The 16107-nt window shown below is 38.5% G+C and overlaps 3 protein-coding genes across 6 annotated transcripts; 2 read left to right on the forward strand and 1 right to left on the reverse strand.

The window, feature by feature from the left end:
- The first annotated feature begins 119 nt into the window (after nt 1-119).
- Nucleotides 120-2726, forward strand: APO1 (APO RNA-binding protein (DUF794)). 4 transcript variants are annotated; one of them, XM_059584207.2, is made up of 5 exons: nt 120-292; nt 568-643; nt 760-830; nt 1271-1638; nt 1864-2726. In XM_059584207.2, exons 2-5 carry the CDS (start codon nt 589-591, stop codon nt 2696-2698), a joined length of 1329 nt encoding a protein of 442 aa, XP_059440190.1. In that variant the 5' UTR covers nt 120-292; nt 568-588; the 3' UTR covers nt 2699-2726. The 4 variants fall into 4 exon arrangements, with proteins under 4 accessions (XP_059440190.1, XP_059440189.1, XP_059440192.1 ...); XM_059584206.2 differs by having other exon boundaries at nt 121-292; nt 779-852; XM_059584209.2 differs by having other exon boundaries at nt 121-292; nt 779-830.
- A 4274-nt stretch (nt 2727-7000) lies between these two features.
- On the forward strand, nt 7001-10434 carry LOC132171319 (E3 ubiquitin-protein ligase WAV3). Its single transcript, XM_059582605.1, has 3 exons — nt 7001-7312; nt 7505-7615; nt 8882-10434. Exons 1-3 carry the CDS (start codon nt 7172-7174, stop codon nt 10244-10246), a joined length of 1617 nt encoding a protein of 538 aa, XP_059438588.1. The 5' UTR covers nt 7001-7171; the 3' UTR covers nt 10247-10434.
- Nucleotides 10435-12169: 1735 nt separating this feature from the next.
- LOC132171773 (uncharacterized) lies at nt 12170-14153 on the reverse strand. Its single transcript, XM_059583171.2, has 4 exons — nt 13757-14153; nt 13492-13662; nt 13167-13374; nt 12170-12616 (listed from the first exon to the last, which is right to left on the reverse strand). Exons 1-4 carry the CDS (start codon nt 13943-13945, stop codon nt 12471-12473), a joined length of 714 nt encoding a protein of 237 aa, XP_059439154.2. The 5' UTR covers nt 13946-14153; the 3' UTR covers nt 12170-12470.
- Between the last annotated feature and the right edge of the window lie 1954 nt (nt 14154-16107).

Raw genomic sequence — 16107 nt, forward strand, 5'->3', positions numbered from 1 at the left:
AGATTTAAGCCATGTTTTTAATATTGTTGTAGGTAACGCTCAGCTGGCGTGGCGTTACAAGAAACTCGGATTAAGGGCCTGACCAATTTGTGTGTGCATATTTGATATTTGGAGTTGAGGCTTCCTTTGTGCTAGTGTGCTGCTACCACTTTTGAACACTGAACTAAGAAATTAATGGACGGCTAGCTCTGCATCTTATTCTTAGCATTAGCTGCTCCTCGCTCACTCGCTAGGAGAACGTACATCTAAAGCCTTTCTTAGTTAGAGAAAATTGAACCAAGGCCGGCTTTCGGTATGCTCTCTCTCTCTCTCTCTCTCTTCTGTCCCTGTACAAATCTATACTTCTACTGCGATCACATGTAAACACATCGTTCTTTAAGAGTAGGATGGCTATTGAACCCAAAAGTTATGTTCAAGTTACTTCTTTTCTTCATGCTATTGCTCTTGTCCAGTATTGTACACCATATGTATGAGGAAAAGCCTCACAGAAGTAGGACCCTAATATCGATACTTAGTATATAGTCAAAGGAAGTTCTTGATATATAGAGGTATTGATTTTATCAACAGGGAAATAACAAAACCGGATAAATGCTTTTGAAGCCGCTAGCTGTATCTTCTGCATCATGGGATCCATCCCAGAAGGGTGAACTTACTTATCTTCTTTCTTTTTTGTATCTCTTCAGTTCTTAACTGATGCTGACCTATGTTGGACATGCCAACACTGATTATATAACATGTTTCCTTACAAATGTGTATTAGTTTGGCTACCACTTTGCAGGTGTTTGCTTGGGCTTATTGGAGTTCAAGAGACCCCAATTATCGGCTTTAAGGTCATATACTCTTGGGTCTAAGGTTTCTATTCTCTCTTTCATGTGCTTTTTTTCTCTGTTAACTTTTTTTCCGTAAATTACTGCGGGAAGTGTCTCTCATAACATGCATAGGAAATGCTGTGTGTATTATTCATTTTCGGTTTCCACCTTCATGGTCTTGATGAATCAATTGAAATGGTCTCGTTTACAATTTTTAGATTTCTTTGTTGCATTAAAGTGATATGGGACCATACAAATGCTATAACCGAAGTTTGTAAATGAAAGATGGTTTAAGGGGATTGAAGAAAATCAGTCATCACTCCGCGGTTTACTTATAAGAGCGAAAAAATTGTTCAGGATTGTCCTTCCTCTTAATGTTGTTAAAGCGTCCACAAAATTTTGAATTTGAGTTCACAATAGTTGTTCTGAAACCTCAAACTTCAGTTTCATTCTAACTGCAGTTTGGGCATGAACGGCTTCAGAAAGGTGGGCCAATAATATTGGGAACCTTCCTTTGTGCCAATCAGAGGGCCAAAAGAAATCCACCTTTCAAGAAACAAGAAGCGTATCCTCAAAATGTGAATCTTCCACCCATACTACCTAAGAGAAAGAAGAAACCCTATCCCATTCCCTTTAAGGAGATCAAGCAGGCTGCTAGGGCAGACAAAAAACTTGCAGAAATGAATATAGAGAAAGCCCTCGAGCCTCCAAAAAATGGATTACTTGTTCCCGATCTGATCCCTGTTGCTTATGAAGTAGTAGATGCCTGGAAAGTTTTGATTAAAGGCCTTGCACAGCTCTTGCACATCATTCCTGTGCATGCTTGCAGGTAATGTACATTGTTTACTATTTTTACTACTCCCAATACAGTTGCAATTGTATTTTCTATTACTTTTGTGATGCTCCTTATTTATATTTGAGTTTTTTATGCCATTACTTTCAAGGTCGGTCACATTCCCTATTATTTTCCTCATATCCTAGATAATTCTAATGGCAAATTATATAGTAAGTGAGGCCTATATGTCGGAATGTAATTTTTTGAGCTCTTCTACAGTGAATGCTCTGAAATTCATGTGGCTCAGACTGGTCACTGCATTCAAGACTGCCGTGGTTCAACCAGTTCCTCTCGTCGGAGCTTCCACTCATGGGTCAAAGGCTCCATTAATGACATGCTTGTCCCCATTGAGTCATATCATCTTTATGACCCTTTTGGTCGGCGCATCAAGCATGAGGCTCGATTTGAATATGACAGGATTCCAGCTGTTGTGGAGCTATGCATCCAAGCTGGTGTGGATATACCAGAGTACCCTTCACGCCGAAGAACCAAACCTGTCCGAATGATTGGGAAGAAAGTGATCGACCGAGGTGGATTTGTTGAGGAGCCTAAGCGATGGTGCTCCGCTAATTCATCTTCACTTGTTGGTCTCGATACATATGGTGCATGTGGACTGTATCCACCTCCACCATTATCAGGTGTAGCAAGGATTGCACAAGAGACGATGGATGCATATGAAATTGTTAGATTGGGTGTGGATAAGTTGATGAGGAAATACACTGTGAAAGCGTGTGGGTATTGTTCAGAGGTTCATGTGGGTCCTTGGGGTCACAGCGTTAAGCTGTGCGGGGAATTCAAGCACCAGTGGAGAGATGGGAAGCATGGTTGGCAGGATGCGACTGTGGAGGAAGTTTTCCCCCCAAATTATGTGTGGCATGTTCAAGACCCAAAGGGGCCTCCTTTGGGGGGTGCATTGAAGAGGTTTTATGGTAAGGCTCCTGCTGTGGTTGAATTGTGCATGCAGGCAGGTGCACAAATCCCTTGCAAATACAAGCCCATGATGAGGCTTGACATTGTAGTCCCCGAGAGTGAGGAGGCACGCTTAGTTGCCTAATGGAGCCTGTCGAAGATGATTTCATACTTGTATATTTGTCGTTGGATGAGTGATGTCAACCCATCAATATAATGGCATATTGGCATCTTCAGTAAGCCTTGATATAATTAGGTCACCATGATTGCGCAGGATGTCAGTATAATTTATACTCTTTCAAGTCATGCCAGTCTCGAATTGCTGTATATTAGCACATTCAAATAAGTAACATTTTTATGTTTGAATATTAAAAAGAAAAATATAACTATTCAACAATTATGGCAATAGTTCTACTAAGACAAATAGCATCTCCTCTAGTAAAATAACGAGCAAAAGGTGAGCAAAAGCTAATGTTTGAGGCATGCGAAAAGTGGGATGAGTTTGCGCAAGTGAAGTAGAAGAAGATGAAAGAGAGGAATCCAAAGAAAGTTCCTGGTTTTAGTTTGGATAGAATCACAGAAGTGAAGGGCAAGAGTAATGTATTCTTTGTTGGGGACAAATATCATCCACAGGCTTGAGGAAATTTATGTACTGCTTCGAGAGAAGCTTCTTACCATAATGTTGGAGATGGGTTTTTTTTTTTTTCCTACGCAATACGGGAGTGGGGAAAGGGGGATAATGTTGGAGATGGGTTAACGAGAAATATGTTGTGGTTTAAGAAATAAATTTGACTGTTTTTGTGGGTCGCATGTGTTTGTTCATAAAAGATAATGAAAAAATTTAATGAAAGAGGTTCTTATATACAATTTGAGATTTCTATTCTAGTCACCAAGGCATTTGGTCCGATGTTGTGTATATTTTCCTTTCTGAATGGAATAGCATAGTCATTTTTTGTTCTGGTCTCAAGATGGGTAGGCAAATTTTTGGACAAGTAAGGAAGTCTATTTCTCGCTCTATGTATAAATAGAATTAGTCCATCACCATACATTTAACCACTTAAAGTAGAGAGTACCATACTACTCCACACACACAAAATAAGTTGTTGTTTTATAGCTATCAACACAAAGATAGATGATTGAAGCAAGAAAGATCGCTAGACATGTCATTTCACAACAACAATGGAGTTATGTTTTTAATACTAATTCGCACTTGCTATGAACAAAATAGAGTTAAGGTAGTAACATTTTGAGTTTTTCAGTTTTGGGAGGGCTAGGTATCCCTTTGGTTATTGAGCAGAATAGAATGAAAGAGTAAAGTAACATGTTGACACCCATTCAAATGCTACATGCCCCAAAAAGTATTTAGATCATGCCATCAGTTACCAAGGGCTGCAAACATAAGCTCTTTTTAGACATTCCAAACCAAGAACTCTCAGGTTTGAAGAACGCTTTAGGAAAACAAAAGGAGATGATGGATTAGGAAGAAAATGATGTAACTAAAGAAAAAGAAGAAAAAAAAAAGAAAAGGAAAATTAGACGTATAACCCGTCTTTAATAAACTCATCGTTTGAACGGATTTGACAGGGTCAAAGATGCACAATAGTTGCATATTCAGTCAAACATTTAGATGAAAAAAATAATAATAATAACAATCAAACATATTTCTGCTTTGTAGTAGGCTAGCTCGATGTTGGGGACCTTTACTCTTTTCATTCTTTTGATGTGAAGAAGAGGGTCGTTGAAAGCTTTCCCATATGTCAGTCGCAAAAGAGAGATTCCCTAAGGTCTCAATGCTGTCAATAGTATCCTTTAATGAATGCATTCGGCATTTTCGAGTTTCTAGGACTTTTGTTTTGAAAGCTCTTTGAGCTTTGCTCATCCTTGATACATCACAATAGAGGGAACATAATTACTCCTTAAACAGATTATATTATTGCTACAAAATGATTTAAGGAAAACAAAAAATGTTCCCCGGAAACTGATTTGGCAGATATGAGTCGATCCTAATGCTTGTCCTGATTCGGCTGGTGGGACATTATTCTCAAATAACCCATCTGCAGAAAATGAGCATTAGAAAAGAGTTGATAAATACAAGATATTGGGAAAGGGAGCTGAATTTGTGGAGTAGTGTAGTAGGTAGTGATAATTGCATCATACTAATTTGTCTCGAGCTAAACACATTTTATATGCTGGGAATATCCATTACATGTCTAGTTTCTTAATCCATAAAAACATAGCTGCATTCATTTAATCAATTGCCAATAATTACGAGTCTTTTGCAAGGATCTTGAAGGATGCTTATATTGTGTTACCTTTGCAAATTGCTTAACAAATCTTATCACGTGAGGTAGCTATCAGCCACTTACTTAGTTGGGGTCCCATCCCATGAGTCCATGACACTCAACAGTTCACGCTTCTCACCACACCCTCCCTCATAGAGCGGCCATTGCAGTTCAAAAAGACAAACTCTTCTTTTCCATATAAAGCGAAAGGGCCAAACTAGTAGCCTACAAAAGTATCAATCCAGCCGCTGGACGTCGTACTGCCAGATAATCCCATTCATGTATCTTTCAACAAGTATTCACATCTAATTTATTTGTACAATTCAGCATTTTGTAATTGTATAATCTTTTTTAAAGAGTTGAGTCAAAGGATAATGGTGTAAATTGCAATACGGGCAACTCATGTGAGAGGGTATAAGGCCTCACCTAATTGGGCAAAAAGCTCAAACTCTTGTTCAGGCTGACTGAACACTTATCCAACCAAATAAAATGAGTTCCTCTCACAAATGAATTGTCAGTATTGTATGCAATAAGGACAACTCAATGCACTTGATCTAGGTCCATAAATTAATTTGCAATACGGGCAACTCATGTGAGAGGGTATAGGGCTCTACCTACCTGATTGGGCAAAAAACTCATACTCTTGTTTAATTGTCTAAACACTTATCCGACCAAATAAAATATAAGTCTCTCTCTCTCTCTCTCTCGATCGAATAATCCGTCAATATTATGTGCAATAGGGGCAACTCAATGCACCAGATCATGAGTTGTTTATATTAAATCATTCAGGTAGGCTAGGTGCCCCCTATGCCTTGTATGCCCCAAGTGGCAAATGGAATGGAATGCAACGGGTGGAAGAAAAGTATTTTTGGCGCCAACCCAACAGGCAACTGGTCACCACTTTGCTTTATCTGCCTTGTATGATATAGGACCAAGCTTAAAAGAGCCCACAGACCAGATGCCATTATTGATTTGTGATTTTGTTGAAAACTTTGAAATTCAAATCTAACGGTCCTTTTCCCCACCTCTTACTTTGTACTACTTTTTTTATTTAAAATATATTTTCTCGCTCTTTCACCTTTTTTTGTTTGTTTTTTTTGGGCTTACTGCATTAATTTGAAATTACAGTCACGGTACGAGCCATTTAAACTCCCAGGCGGACTGCAGAGAAGAGGCGCACTTAGAAATACCCCAAAAAAATTGTGTAAACTGCTGGGTTTTCTTATTGGTTTGTATGATTATATAATGTTTCAAGACTGCAAGAGAAGAGGTTCTTATATATATATATATATATATATATATTCTATTTTAAATTGTTTTGTTTTGACAAAAATAAAATTAATAATAATAAGAAAAAGAAACAAATAAAAACATCAATAGCAGCGTCATACGCGCATATATAGTTAATAGTTCAATGTTGGTGGTCCCCACAATTAAAGTATTTGAAAGAACCATCTGTTTTTTCTGCCTACTTCCTTCCTGCTGTTGCCTCACTTCAAAAGTTTATTTTATTACATCTAATAAATGTTTGCTTTTTCACTGATCAAATATTTGAGGCTATCGGAATCGGAATGATCAGGGGGATGTTTCCGCAGTAGTCAATTAGTATATATAGGCCCAACAGTGCATCTACATGTTAGCTGGAATTTTATTTTACTGTCGAGTTCGTCACTTCTTGATCCTACATAATTCTAGTTTTAAAAAGTATACTTAAAAGAGTTTAAAAATAATAATAGCGTACAAAATAGTGTACGAGGTTCAATTTCATAAAAATGCATGAGATTATATATACGTGGCCCAGAAGGTGACAGCAATCAACAAGCAAAGAGTTGAAAGCAAACGAAAGCGAGAGATCGGTTAGAAAACTAGAGTCGGTCCATAGAACTATTTTACTAAAAGAAAAGGAGAGAGAGAGAGAGAGTCTGAGAGAGAACGAGAAAAAGAAAAAGATAAGCTTTTAAAGAGAGAAATAAATGGTAGAAAACAAAAGAGAAGTAAGTAGTAAAAAGCAGAGAAGAAGTTTTTTCGAATATTTATTGGTGAAAAAGTATACAAGTGTACAGGGTTCCAGGTACTAGAGGTTGAGTGTGTGTGTGTATATATATATATATATATGTATATATATGTGCGTGGGGAACATCGTGTGTTAAAAAGAATAATAAAGATTAAAGGAACGGCAGCCACAGCAGCAAGAGCTGGGATCCTGTGACAAATTGCAGACTTGGCACAGAGCCTTGTCTACCCGCCCCACTCTGGCTCTTTTATTTTCTTGCAATTCTCAAGTCGTAGAGACTTTAAAAGCATCTGAAGAAGAAGAAGAAGATATAATAAAAGGGATGGGAGGAGAAGGAGGAGGAGCAACATCAAAACTGAGAAAAGCGGCTCGGAAGGTGGTGGTTGCAGCAGCATATGCGTGCGGCTCCTTCTCCAGGAGTAAAGCTCTAGGAGGCCTCTATACCACTAGCACTACTCAAACTGTAAGCAAAGCCTCTCCATTGCTCCCATTTCTCACTTTCTGTCAAAACATTTAAGCCCCAAAGTAGTCCCTTTTTTCTGTTTTTATTCTTTGCAAATTTCTCTCAGAGCTTGTTTTACTTCGTCAGTCTTAAGAAAGAATCATGACAACTGGGTCTGGTTTCTTTGTTGTTATTTTTCAATGTTTTGGACAGATCTCGGATTCTTCAGCTGTAACTCCAACAAAGGCAAAGAAGAGCACAGGAGAAGCTGTTGCAGAGGAATCAGAATCATCCACATCCACCAACAACGTCCCTACTTCTAAGGTATCCATTCCCCATCCCAGTGATCCCACAATCTCCTTTTCTTCTTAACTCATTTCCCCTACATTTTGCTTGAAATAAATTTTCTTTTCGGAATCCAATGCCTCTCAAAGTTTGACCACTCCCCAGAAGGGCCACTACTGTTCATGTTTTAGTTTTTTTTTTTTACTTTCACTTTTCCCCAATCAGAATTCAGACCACACGCCACGCGAGGACAACTGTGTGTATATTTAGTTACTTTAACTCAAGCTTACCGTGTAAAAGCACCAACACGGCAGCCAATCTTTGATTTGGATTTGTATTGTTTACTCTAAATTACTGGTGGATGTATTTAATGAGTGAAGAGTGTAGCGTGTTGATTGTTGATGATGCCCCAGGCCCAGAGAGAGGGAGCGGTTGAAGAATCCACTATTATGTGGACGGCAGAACCTACTTTGGAAGTCCCACCTGCCCAAAGCACTCATTCATTATGACGTTTTCCTCAACCACTATTCTATTTAAGCCTGAAATTCCTACCCATCCTTGTACCATTTTACATTTACCTCTTTCAATATGATTATCTTGAATTTTGAATCCACCAACCACAAACTCACTTGAGTGCCCAAACCTAAAGTTCTATTTCTTGTCCATCATATTAAGTATGCACTAGTCTTCTGGCAAAACCTTGATACATGAATCTTCAACCAAATGGGACAATTGCAGTGGATCAGTACCCAACAAAACATAGCCCCCAACTTGAAAGAAATTGTACCTATCTCAGAAAAATTTGTAATCACATCTCTGGCTCGTTTTTGCTGAGAAGCTAATTATATTGTCAAGCTTTTCTCATTACTTCTTTTTTGTTTTTATGTAATAGGAGGGCCGGGGTGGAGGGTTTTGTAAATGAACCATCATTATATATATATTCCCAATTATATATTAACAATTTATGTATTACTTCACTAGAACATCCTAGATCACTTGCGCTATAACTTAATACAGTGAACTCGTTATATATAAAAACTCTGGCCATTAGCATTTAGAATAGGATTCTTTGCTGGGTTACTTTTAGAAAGTTGCCATGAAATTACGGAATTTGTTATAATAAACATAGACTAGATTATAAGGCAGATATCCAGAAAACCATTTATCAATTCTAAAAAGAATCCTATATTTAAAAGTGCAATTGTTTTCATTTTGAGTTTTTGTCATATTTACCTGTTTAATTACTTTCAAATCTGTCTCCCTTGATTTAATATTAACCTTCAACTTTGTTGATTCATGTGGCAGAACTTGTGCGCAATATGTCTAGACCCTTTGAGTTACAACAGCAGCGGAAGCAGCCCCGGGCAGGCAATATTCACAGCCCAATGCTCTCATGCTTTCCACTTTGCTTGCATCTCCTCCAATGTTCGCCATGGTAGTGTCACCTGCCCCATTTGCCGTGCCCATTGGACCCAACTGCCCCGCAGCCTGAACCCTTCTTATGCTTCACTCTCTTCTTGCAACCAAAATGATCCCATACTCCGACTCCTTGATGACTCCATTGCTACTTTCCGTGTTCACAGGCGATCCTTCTTGCGCTCTGCCCGCTATGATGACGATGACCCTATTGAGCCCGATCACTTGCCTAATCGTCCCCGCCTTTATCTCTCTTTAGTGCCCATTCCACCCAGTGCGCCTCCCAACTTTCATTCATCTGTACAAATGACTAGTAGTCGCACCTCATTCCCATACCATCCACCCCTACATCGATTGACCTGCGGTTCCTCATCACTATTGCAGTCACCAAACAGGGAAATGCCTTATATTATGTGCACCTCCTCAAATAGAGCTTTTCTCTCAGTGAAGTTAGCACATCAACAAGCAACTGACCTGGTCTTGGTTGCGAGCCCCAATGGGCCACACTTGAGGCTGCTCAAGCAGTCGATGGCATTGGTGGTTTTCTCCCTTAGACCCATTGATCGTTTAGCCATTGTTACCTACTCATCAGCTGCAGCACGTGCCTTTCCCCTTAGGCGCATGACATCCTATGGAAAGCGAACTGCACTACAAGTCATTGATCGTCTATTCTATATGGGGCAAGCAGATCCATTTGAAGGGCTTAAAAAAGGGATTAAGATACTTGAAGATCGTGTTCACAAAAATCCACAGTCCTGTATCTTGCATCTGTCTGATAGTCCAACACGATCTTACCATGCCGTCAATATGGAAGTGCCCATTCCAATCCATAGGTTTCATGTGGGATTCGGATTCGGCACTTCAAACGGGTTCGTCATGAATGAATTTGAACAGTTCCTATTAAGAATGCTAGGAGGCGTCATTAGAGATATCCAGCTGAAAATTGGGGAGGAAGTTAATTGCAGAATCATAAGGATTGGAGAACTAAAAGGTGGTGAAGAAAGGAGGATCTCATTAGACTTGGGGTATGGACATGATGTTCATGTGGGATATAGCTACGTGGAGGGTGAAGTTGATGAATGCATTAGAACAGGGGAAACTGTAGTGAGTGTAGGGGATAAATGTAATGCAACAGGAAATGCAGGGAGAGATGTGAGCATTGGTGGGAGGACTAGCAGTGTTGAAAGTTGGGATTTTCACGATCCTTACATGGCTAGAAGATGGGCTAAGCATTTACATGGCTACAGGCTTTGAGCTCATCCAACTTGCCCAACAATTAATGTCTATACGAATCAGTAACCATTTAGAAGATGATTTTAGTCATCCAGGGACCAGGGTCAATGTTAAAGTCTGGTTACTTGATTGAGCTGCTAAGCTTAAACACCACTGGGATGTGCAATATATACCCTTACCATTACAATGAAGGATTTGAATTGCCAATTTATTATTATTTTTTTTTTTCTCTTTTCTTCTTATTGTCATCCAGATTTGTTAAGAGACGATATATACTTTAGTTACTGTTGGGATTGATTGATGATGCATGTCTGGTTTCAGTGGCACATCAGCTGTAAAAAACTGTGTCGTTTCAGTGAGGCAAACAAAAATTCAAATTCTATCGTCTGATCTGAATGGTTTCATCCCAGCCATAAATTCAAATTGTAACATTTAATTCAGCCAACACACGTGGCAGCACAATTACATTGTCACCTGACAATACTAATTTTCTTTTCTTCAACATCCTGTAAGTATTAGCTATTGACTATTGACCCGGTTAGTGGTTACAATAAGTTATAAGTAATACATACATCATATATTTTAGGAGTACGGAAGAATTACACCACACCATGATCTTGGAAAATATATATGACTGGCAGCTCATTTACCAAATAAATTGCTGATAGATCGCAATATTAGCGGGAAACTCTACCTTCTGTCAAGGCCCATCTTTCTACTTATCTTGTATTTCAGCATAGGCCCAGCCAAATGGGCCAACACATTGGGTTTACCTAAACACTATTCCAGGCCTACAGTATGGGATCATGTTACAATTGTCGACCAATTGATGATGACATTTATTTAGAGTTATATATTGAAATTTTGAAATTCCATTAAAAATAAAATAAAATAAAATACTTTCTACCTTGTTCTACCAAAGTTTTGGCTGTGAACTATATGAAGTAAAAGTTGATAAGGTATGTTTTAAGTGTAATAGGTTTTTGAAGTTTATGAAGGTAATTGCAAAAGCAACAACAATTCATAAAACATAAGAATTAGAGAAATGCTAGGCTTAAAAAAAAAAAAAAAAAAAAAAAAAACTCTTATTGCATAGCACGTTTGAATTTCTTATTGTGTGAATTTATCTCATGAAAGACAAATCATGCCATACTCAGTATCCAAACAATTAACTAGCCGGCAATAAATATGAATATCCTAGAAAGAATATTTTCAAAAACAATTTGAGTGAATTGATAATTTGAAATAGCTAATATGAAATCCACATGCCCTATAGATGATCGAAGAATAATTCAAAATTTATTTGAACAAGTAAATTTCATATAAATTCTCTAAAGATTATTTGTCCAAATAACTAATGGCGGTAAATCAAAATCTAATAGCAAAAGGGTTTCGTTTCAAAATTGCGATTTACATCAATTACCTGACATAATAATTAGCAATTTGAATAAATAATGTAAGAGATGTCACAGATGCATGGATAAGGTCCAAAATTCATTAAGACATAAATTTCGTATAAAATCTCACACTAGCAATTTGGCGGATAATTTATATTAAGAAGATGAAGAATGGTAAAGAGTAGCAAAAGCCCAGGGGAAGAAGGGGACAAGTTGAAATTCACATGCTAAACTCCCACAACATAATTCCTCGGTCAGAGTGAGGCGCACCTTTATAATATATATAATATAGAAAACTGCACATTCAAACAAATCCAACTTTCAGGTCCTATTCCCACGCAGGGGCAGAAGGGGTCATATCACAATCCCATAAATGTTTCCTCTTTTGTCCTTGATCCAACCCCAAAAACCCACGGAAAGGGCAAAAGTGCCTGTGGGTACTCTCTGGCACATCCGATCGTAAGTATTAATTTAATTTAAATGCCACAAACAAACAGAACAAGAGTCTTCCAAAACATCAAATTATATAATACTAACGACAACATACTAATATACCACCATTTAATGTAATAAATAAGATATAATATAGGCCGTAGAAACAGCTCAGTTTCCCATTGAAGACCTTTCCATACACTTGTATATATTTTATTTCTACAAAGCAGCTAATTAAAAGCACATAGAAACACAAAAACAAGCCTAATAAAAGTTATCTGATCTTCCATTTCCTTAGTTATACTACACAATACCCAAAAGATTTTTTGACCTTCTATTCCTCTTCTCCTTGAGTTCTCAAGACAAAAAGACCACTTTACAGCAGAAAAGAGTGTAGGAGACTTGTAAATAAAAGCTCAGTAAGTCCAGTCCTGAGGCAAGCCCGTCTCAGGAGGAGGAAGATAGTGATGGCTTTCCCTTTGCTTGCCCATACCAATCCCATTCAGGTAGCTCCCCTGTTGAGTCACTTGGATCTCCTGTCCGTTTCTCAAAACTGCCATAGCTGAATAAACATAGATTCTTGCTTTTATTCCTCCCTCAAATGAAATTACTTAACAATATCAATATCCAAACATGCAAATGCTTTATTGTAGTCCTCTAGGTGAAAATAAATTACAGAGAGGAAGCAGTCACTTTTGACACAACAAGGATTTTAAAAGGGAGACCCATTTAAACGAGTAAAAAATATGAAACAAATTCATTAAAAAGGTTTGAGTTCTTTCAATTCACTTATTTCACATTATAGAGAAGTGTTTTCTAAAGTTGCTCTTTCTGCTTCTTATCCTTTCAAAGTTCAAATTAGCAAAAGATTCTAAAACAGTGAACCAAACAAAACCGAAACCCGCTTTAATACTAATACATCAGATATTAACTTTATCTCGACTATTTTAAAGCAATACCATTTTAAAAAAAGAAACCCTAAATCACTTGAAGCAAAAAGAAACAAATGCATTATGACTTATGCGAGTGCCTAAAAGGCTAAAAACACACAACCCCATGTTAACATGTTAAAAAAATAGTTAAGAAAAAAAAAAGCATAGCTGATAACTCACCCCGTTTCTTTCTTGTATCAGCGGTGGCGGCACTTACGGTGGTGGCGGTATTCAAAGTACGGGGAATAAAGACACCCGTACCGCCTGACTCTTTCGCAAAACCACCGCCAACTCCAAACCTACCACTTCCCTGAAATGGCAAAAGCCGGTTTTGGAGGCTGTTTTGCTTAGCCCTCAGAACCCTAGCCCGAAAGCTATCAACAACTTCCTGCAAATGACAAAAAAACCTCTAAAAACCCCATTTATTAAAGCTGAAAAAAGCAGAGAGCTCTCTGAAAAGGCAAGCAAAGCAAACGGTTCAGGTTTCCGGTTTTTTCCTCGTCACCTGAGGTTGAGCCGGTTCAAGGAGCTGGTACTCGTATGACAGTGTGTGTCCAGGAAAGTAGGGCCCGTATAGCCCGTGACCAATCTCTTCAACATCAAGACCGCCGTTGACGCCCATATATTCCTGTGGCAAACGACAAACTGGACCGCAACGAACCACCGGTCTGAACCGCTGCAAAATGCAAAACACCAAAAAAACTGTAAGATGGCCATGCAAATGTAAGGCGGGTATGGTTAAAAGCGTCAGAGAGAAAGAGAGCAGGTACCTCCAAGTTTGGGGAAGGCTTGGAAACGTTTCGGAGAGGTTGGAGCAACGTGAAAGCAGCGAAACGTTCCGTCAAGTCGTCCATGCAAGAACGGTGGTGGGGTGTTAGCCTGGAGGGCACTTGGCTGAGGAAAATATCAGAGGGAAGCCATACTTCTCCGTCGTCCAAGTTAGGAGGAAACTCCGCCATACAAGCTTTTGGGGGCCTCAAAATACACCCAAACAAAATAAAACGAAAACAAAAAGGGAAGGTTTCTGGGTTCAAACCTCCTTTGCGAACGAGAACCAGAAAGAGAGAGGGGAACTTCCAAGGGTCTGAGGCAGCCTGGGGTTTTCTTCAAGGAGAGAGTAGCGACTAGAGACTAGAGAGAGAGAGGCGCTGCTTTCAAAATGACGTTACAAGAAGCTCTCTTTTATCTATAAAAGGAAGGAATACAATGAGAAAACAGAAAATGGTAATAAGGGAACGTTTGGTTTGTGCTGTTAAAGGATGTGTATAAAAGCAGGTTTTTCATGGTTAACCAAACATGGCCTAGGGTTGCTTTAGGGTGGGACAGCCGTACGCATGTCACGTGACCACTCGGCACACGCCATTTCTGCTCGAGCGCCGTATCAATAGCCATTTCTCGGCCGTTCGCCTCCTCATCCTGACCTCTCCTTTCCTTTCTTGCCCAGGAGTTGACGCGCTACAGAGGAAAGCCATCTGTCTATTTTCACACGTGGCTGTCCAATAGAGGGAGTAAAAGAGGTATGTACTACATAGGAGAGTGAACAGGGATGAGGGAAAGGCTGGAACGTTGTCAGGGAGAAGATCAAAGCAACGGATGCGACCTGCCAAGGAGTCGATGGGGACTCGTCCTATTTGATTACACGTGTCAGTCTAGAGATTATTGCACAAGATTTGCCACGAACACACAATTGAGAGTAATTAATTGATGACTCTTCCTCAAAAAAAAAAAAAAAAAAAAAAAAAAATTGATGACTCCATTGCTATTTGCTACTCATCACTATTGGCTATTGCAGACTTGCAGTCAGTCTTGTTTGGGTTAGTGAGGATAATCCGAAGCTCAAGGAGTGAAGATAATCGTATTCGTATATATATCCAAAAGAAAAGAAAATTTTTAAATTATGATTGGATGGTTTAAAAATAGAAAACAAAACTAGAAATTAAATTGAATAAAATTAACAATTGATGTTTGGGTGATAGTTGTATTTTGGTAGTTTTTTCGGAAACCTAGGAAAGCTAATTATTAGATTTTGCAAAAATCAAGGTCAACAAATGATTGGGAATGCTTGTTATGTTATTTTTTTTTTGTGCCAAAAAAAAAAACCATCTCGACATCAACAAGCAACCGACTTAAGGGAGTGTTTGGCAAACCCCTTTCATCCATTTGTTATTGTTCACACACTATTTTTCAAAAAAAAAAAAAAAAAAAATTGAGCATCAAAATATTTTTACTTTTTATGACTATTTAAATTTTTTTAAAAAAAAATTACTACAAAAACATGAACTTTTTTTTTCCACTTTTTAATACAAAAAAATTCAAAATTTTATACTAAATCAATCATTTTTAACTGCAAAGAAAAAATGGATTGCCAAACACACCCTAACTTGGTCTTTGATGCAAGCCCCAATGGGCCACACCTGAGACTGCTCAATCAGTTGATGACATTAGTGATTTTCTCCCTTAGACCCATTGATCATTTGGCCATTGTTACCTACTCATTAGCTACAACAGGTAGCTTTTCCTATTGGCACATGACATCCTATGGAAAGTGGATTGTACTGCTAGTCATTAATCGTCTATTCTATATGGAGCAAGCAAATCCATTGACAAAAATCCACAATCTGCTTGATAGTCCAACACGATCTTACCACGCTGTCGATATGAAAGTGCACATTCCAATCCATAGGTTTCATGTAGGGTCCAAATTCGGCACTTCAAACGGGTTCGTCATGCAAGAATTTTAACAGTTCCTATTAAGAATGCTGGGAGGCATCATTAGAGATATCTAATTGAGAATTGGGGAGGAAGTCAATTGCAGAATCATAAGGATTGGAGAACTAAAAGGTGGTGAAGAAAGGAGGATCTCATTAGACTTGGGAGAGTATGGACATGGTGTTCATGTGGGATATGCTACGTTGATGAATGCATTAGAACAAGGGAAACTGTAGTGAGCTTAGGGGATAAATTTAATGCAACAGGAAGTGCCGGTAGAGATGTGAATATTGGTGGTACTAGCCGTACGTGTTGAAAGTTGGGATTACCACGATCCTTACATGGCTAGAAGATGGGCTAGGCATTTACATGGCTACGGGCTTTGAGCTCATCCAACTTGCCCAACAATTAA

This window comes from Corylus avellana, chromosome 1, assembly GCF_965113065.1.
Source record: "Corylus avellana chromosome 1, dhCorAvel1.hap1.2, whole genome shotgun sequence".
NCBI classification, from domain to species: Eukaryota; Viridiplantae; Streptophyta; class Magnoliopsida; order Fagales; family Betulaceae; genus Corylus; species Corylus avellana.

Bases quoted from the DNA above. Each gene is read 5' to 3' on its own strand.
- APO1 (XM_059584206.2), top strand. From the start codon at position 589: ATGCTTTTGAAGCCGCTAGCTGTATCTTCTGCATCATGGGATCCATCC. The intron at 644-778 runs GTGAACTTACTT...ACCACTTTGCAG, and splicing joins ATGGGATCCATCCCAGAAGG to GTGTTTGCTTGGGCTTATTG. The intron at 853-1,270 runs GTTTCTATTCTC...TTCTAACTGCAG, and splicing joins CATATACTCTTGGGTCTAAG to TTTGGGCATGAACGGCTTCA.
- LOC132171773 (XM_059583171.2), bottom strand. From the start codon at position 13,945: ATGGCGGAGTTTCCTCCTAACTTGGACGACGGAGAAGTATGGCTTCCC. The intron at 13,663-13,756 runs GTACCTGCTCTC...TGCATTTTGCAG, and splicing joins AGCCTTCCCCAAACTTGGAG to CGGTTCAGACCGGTGGTTCG. The intron at 12,617-13,166 runs GTGAGTTATCAG...ATGTTTATTCAG, and splicing joins TGATACAAGAAAGAAACGGG to CTATGGCAGTTTTGAGAAAC.
- LOC132171319 (XM_059582605.1), top strand. From the start codon at position 7,172: ATGGGAGGAGAAGGAGGAGGAGCAACATCAAAACTGAGAAAAGCGGCT. The intron at 7,313-7,504 runs GTAAGCAAAGCC...TGTTTTGGACAG, and splicing joins CCACTAGCACTACTCAAACT to ATCTCGGATTCTTCAGCTGT. The intron at 7,616-8,881 runs GTATCCATTCCC...TTCATGTGGCAG, and splicing joins ACAACGTCCCTACTTCTAAG to AACTTGTGCGCAATATGTCT.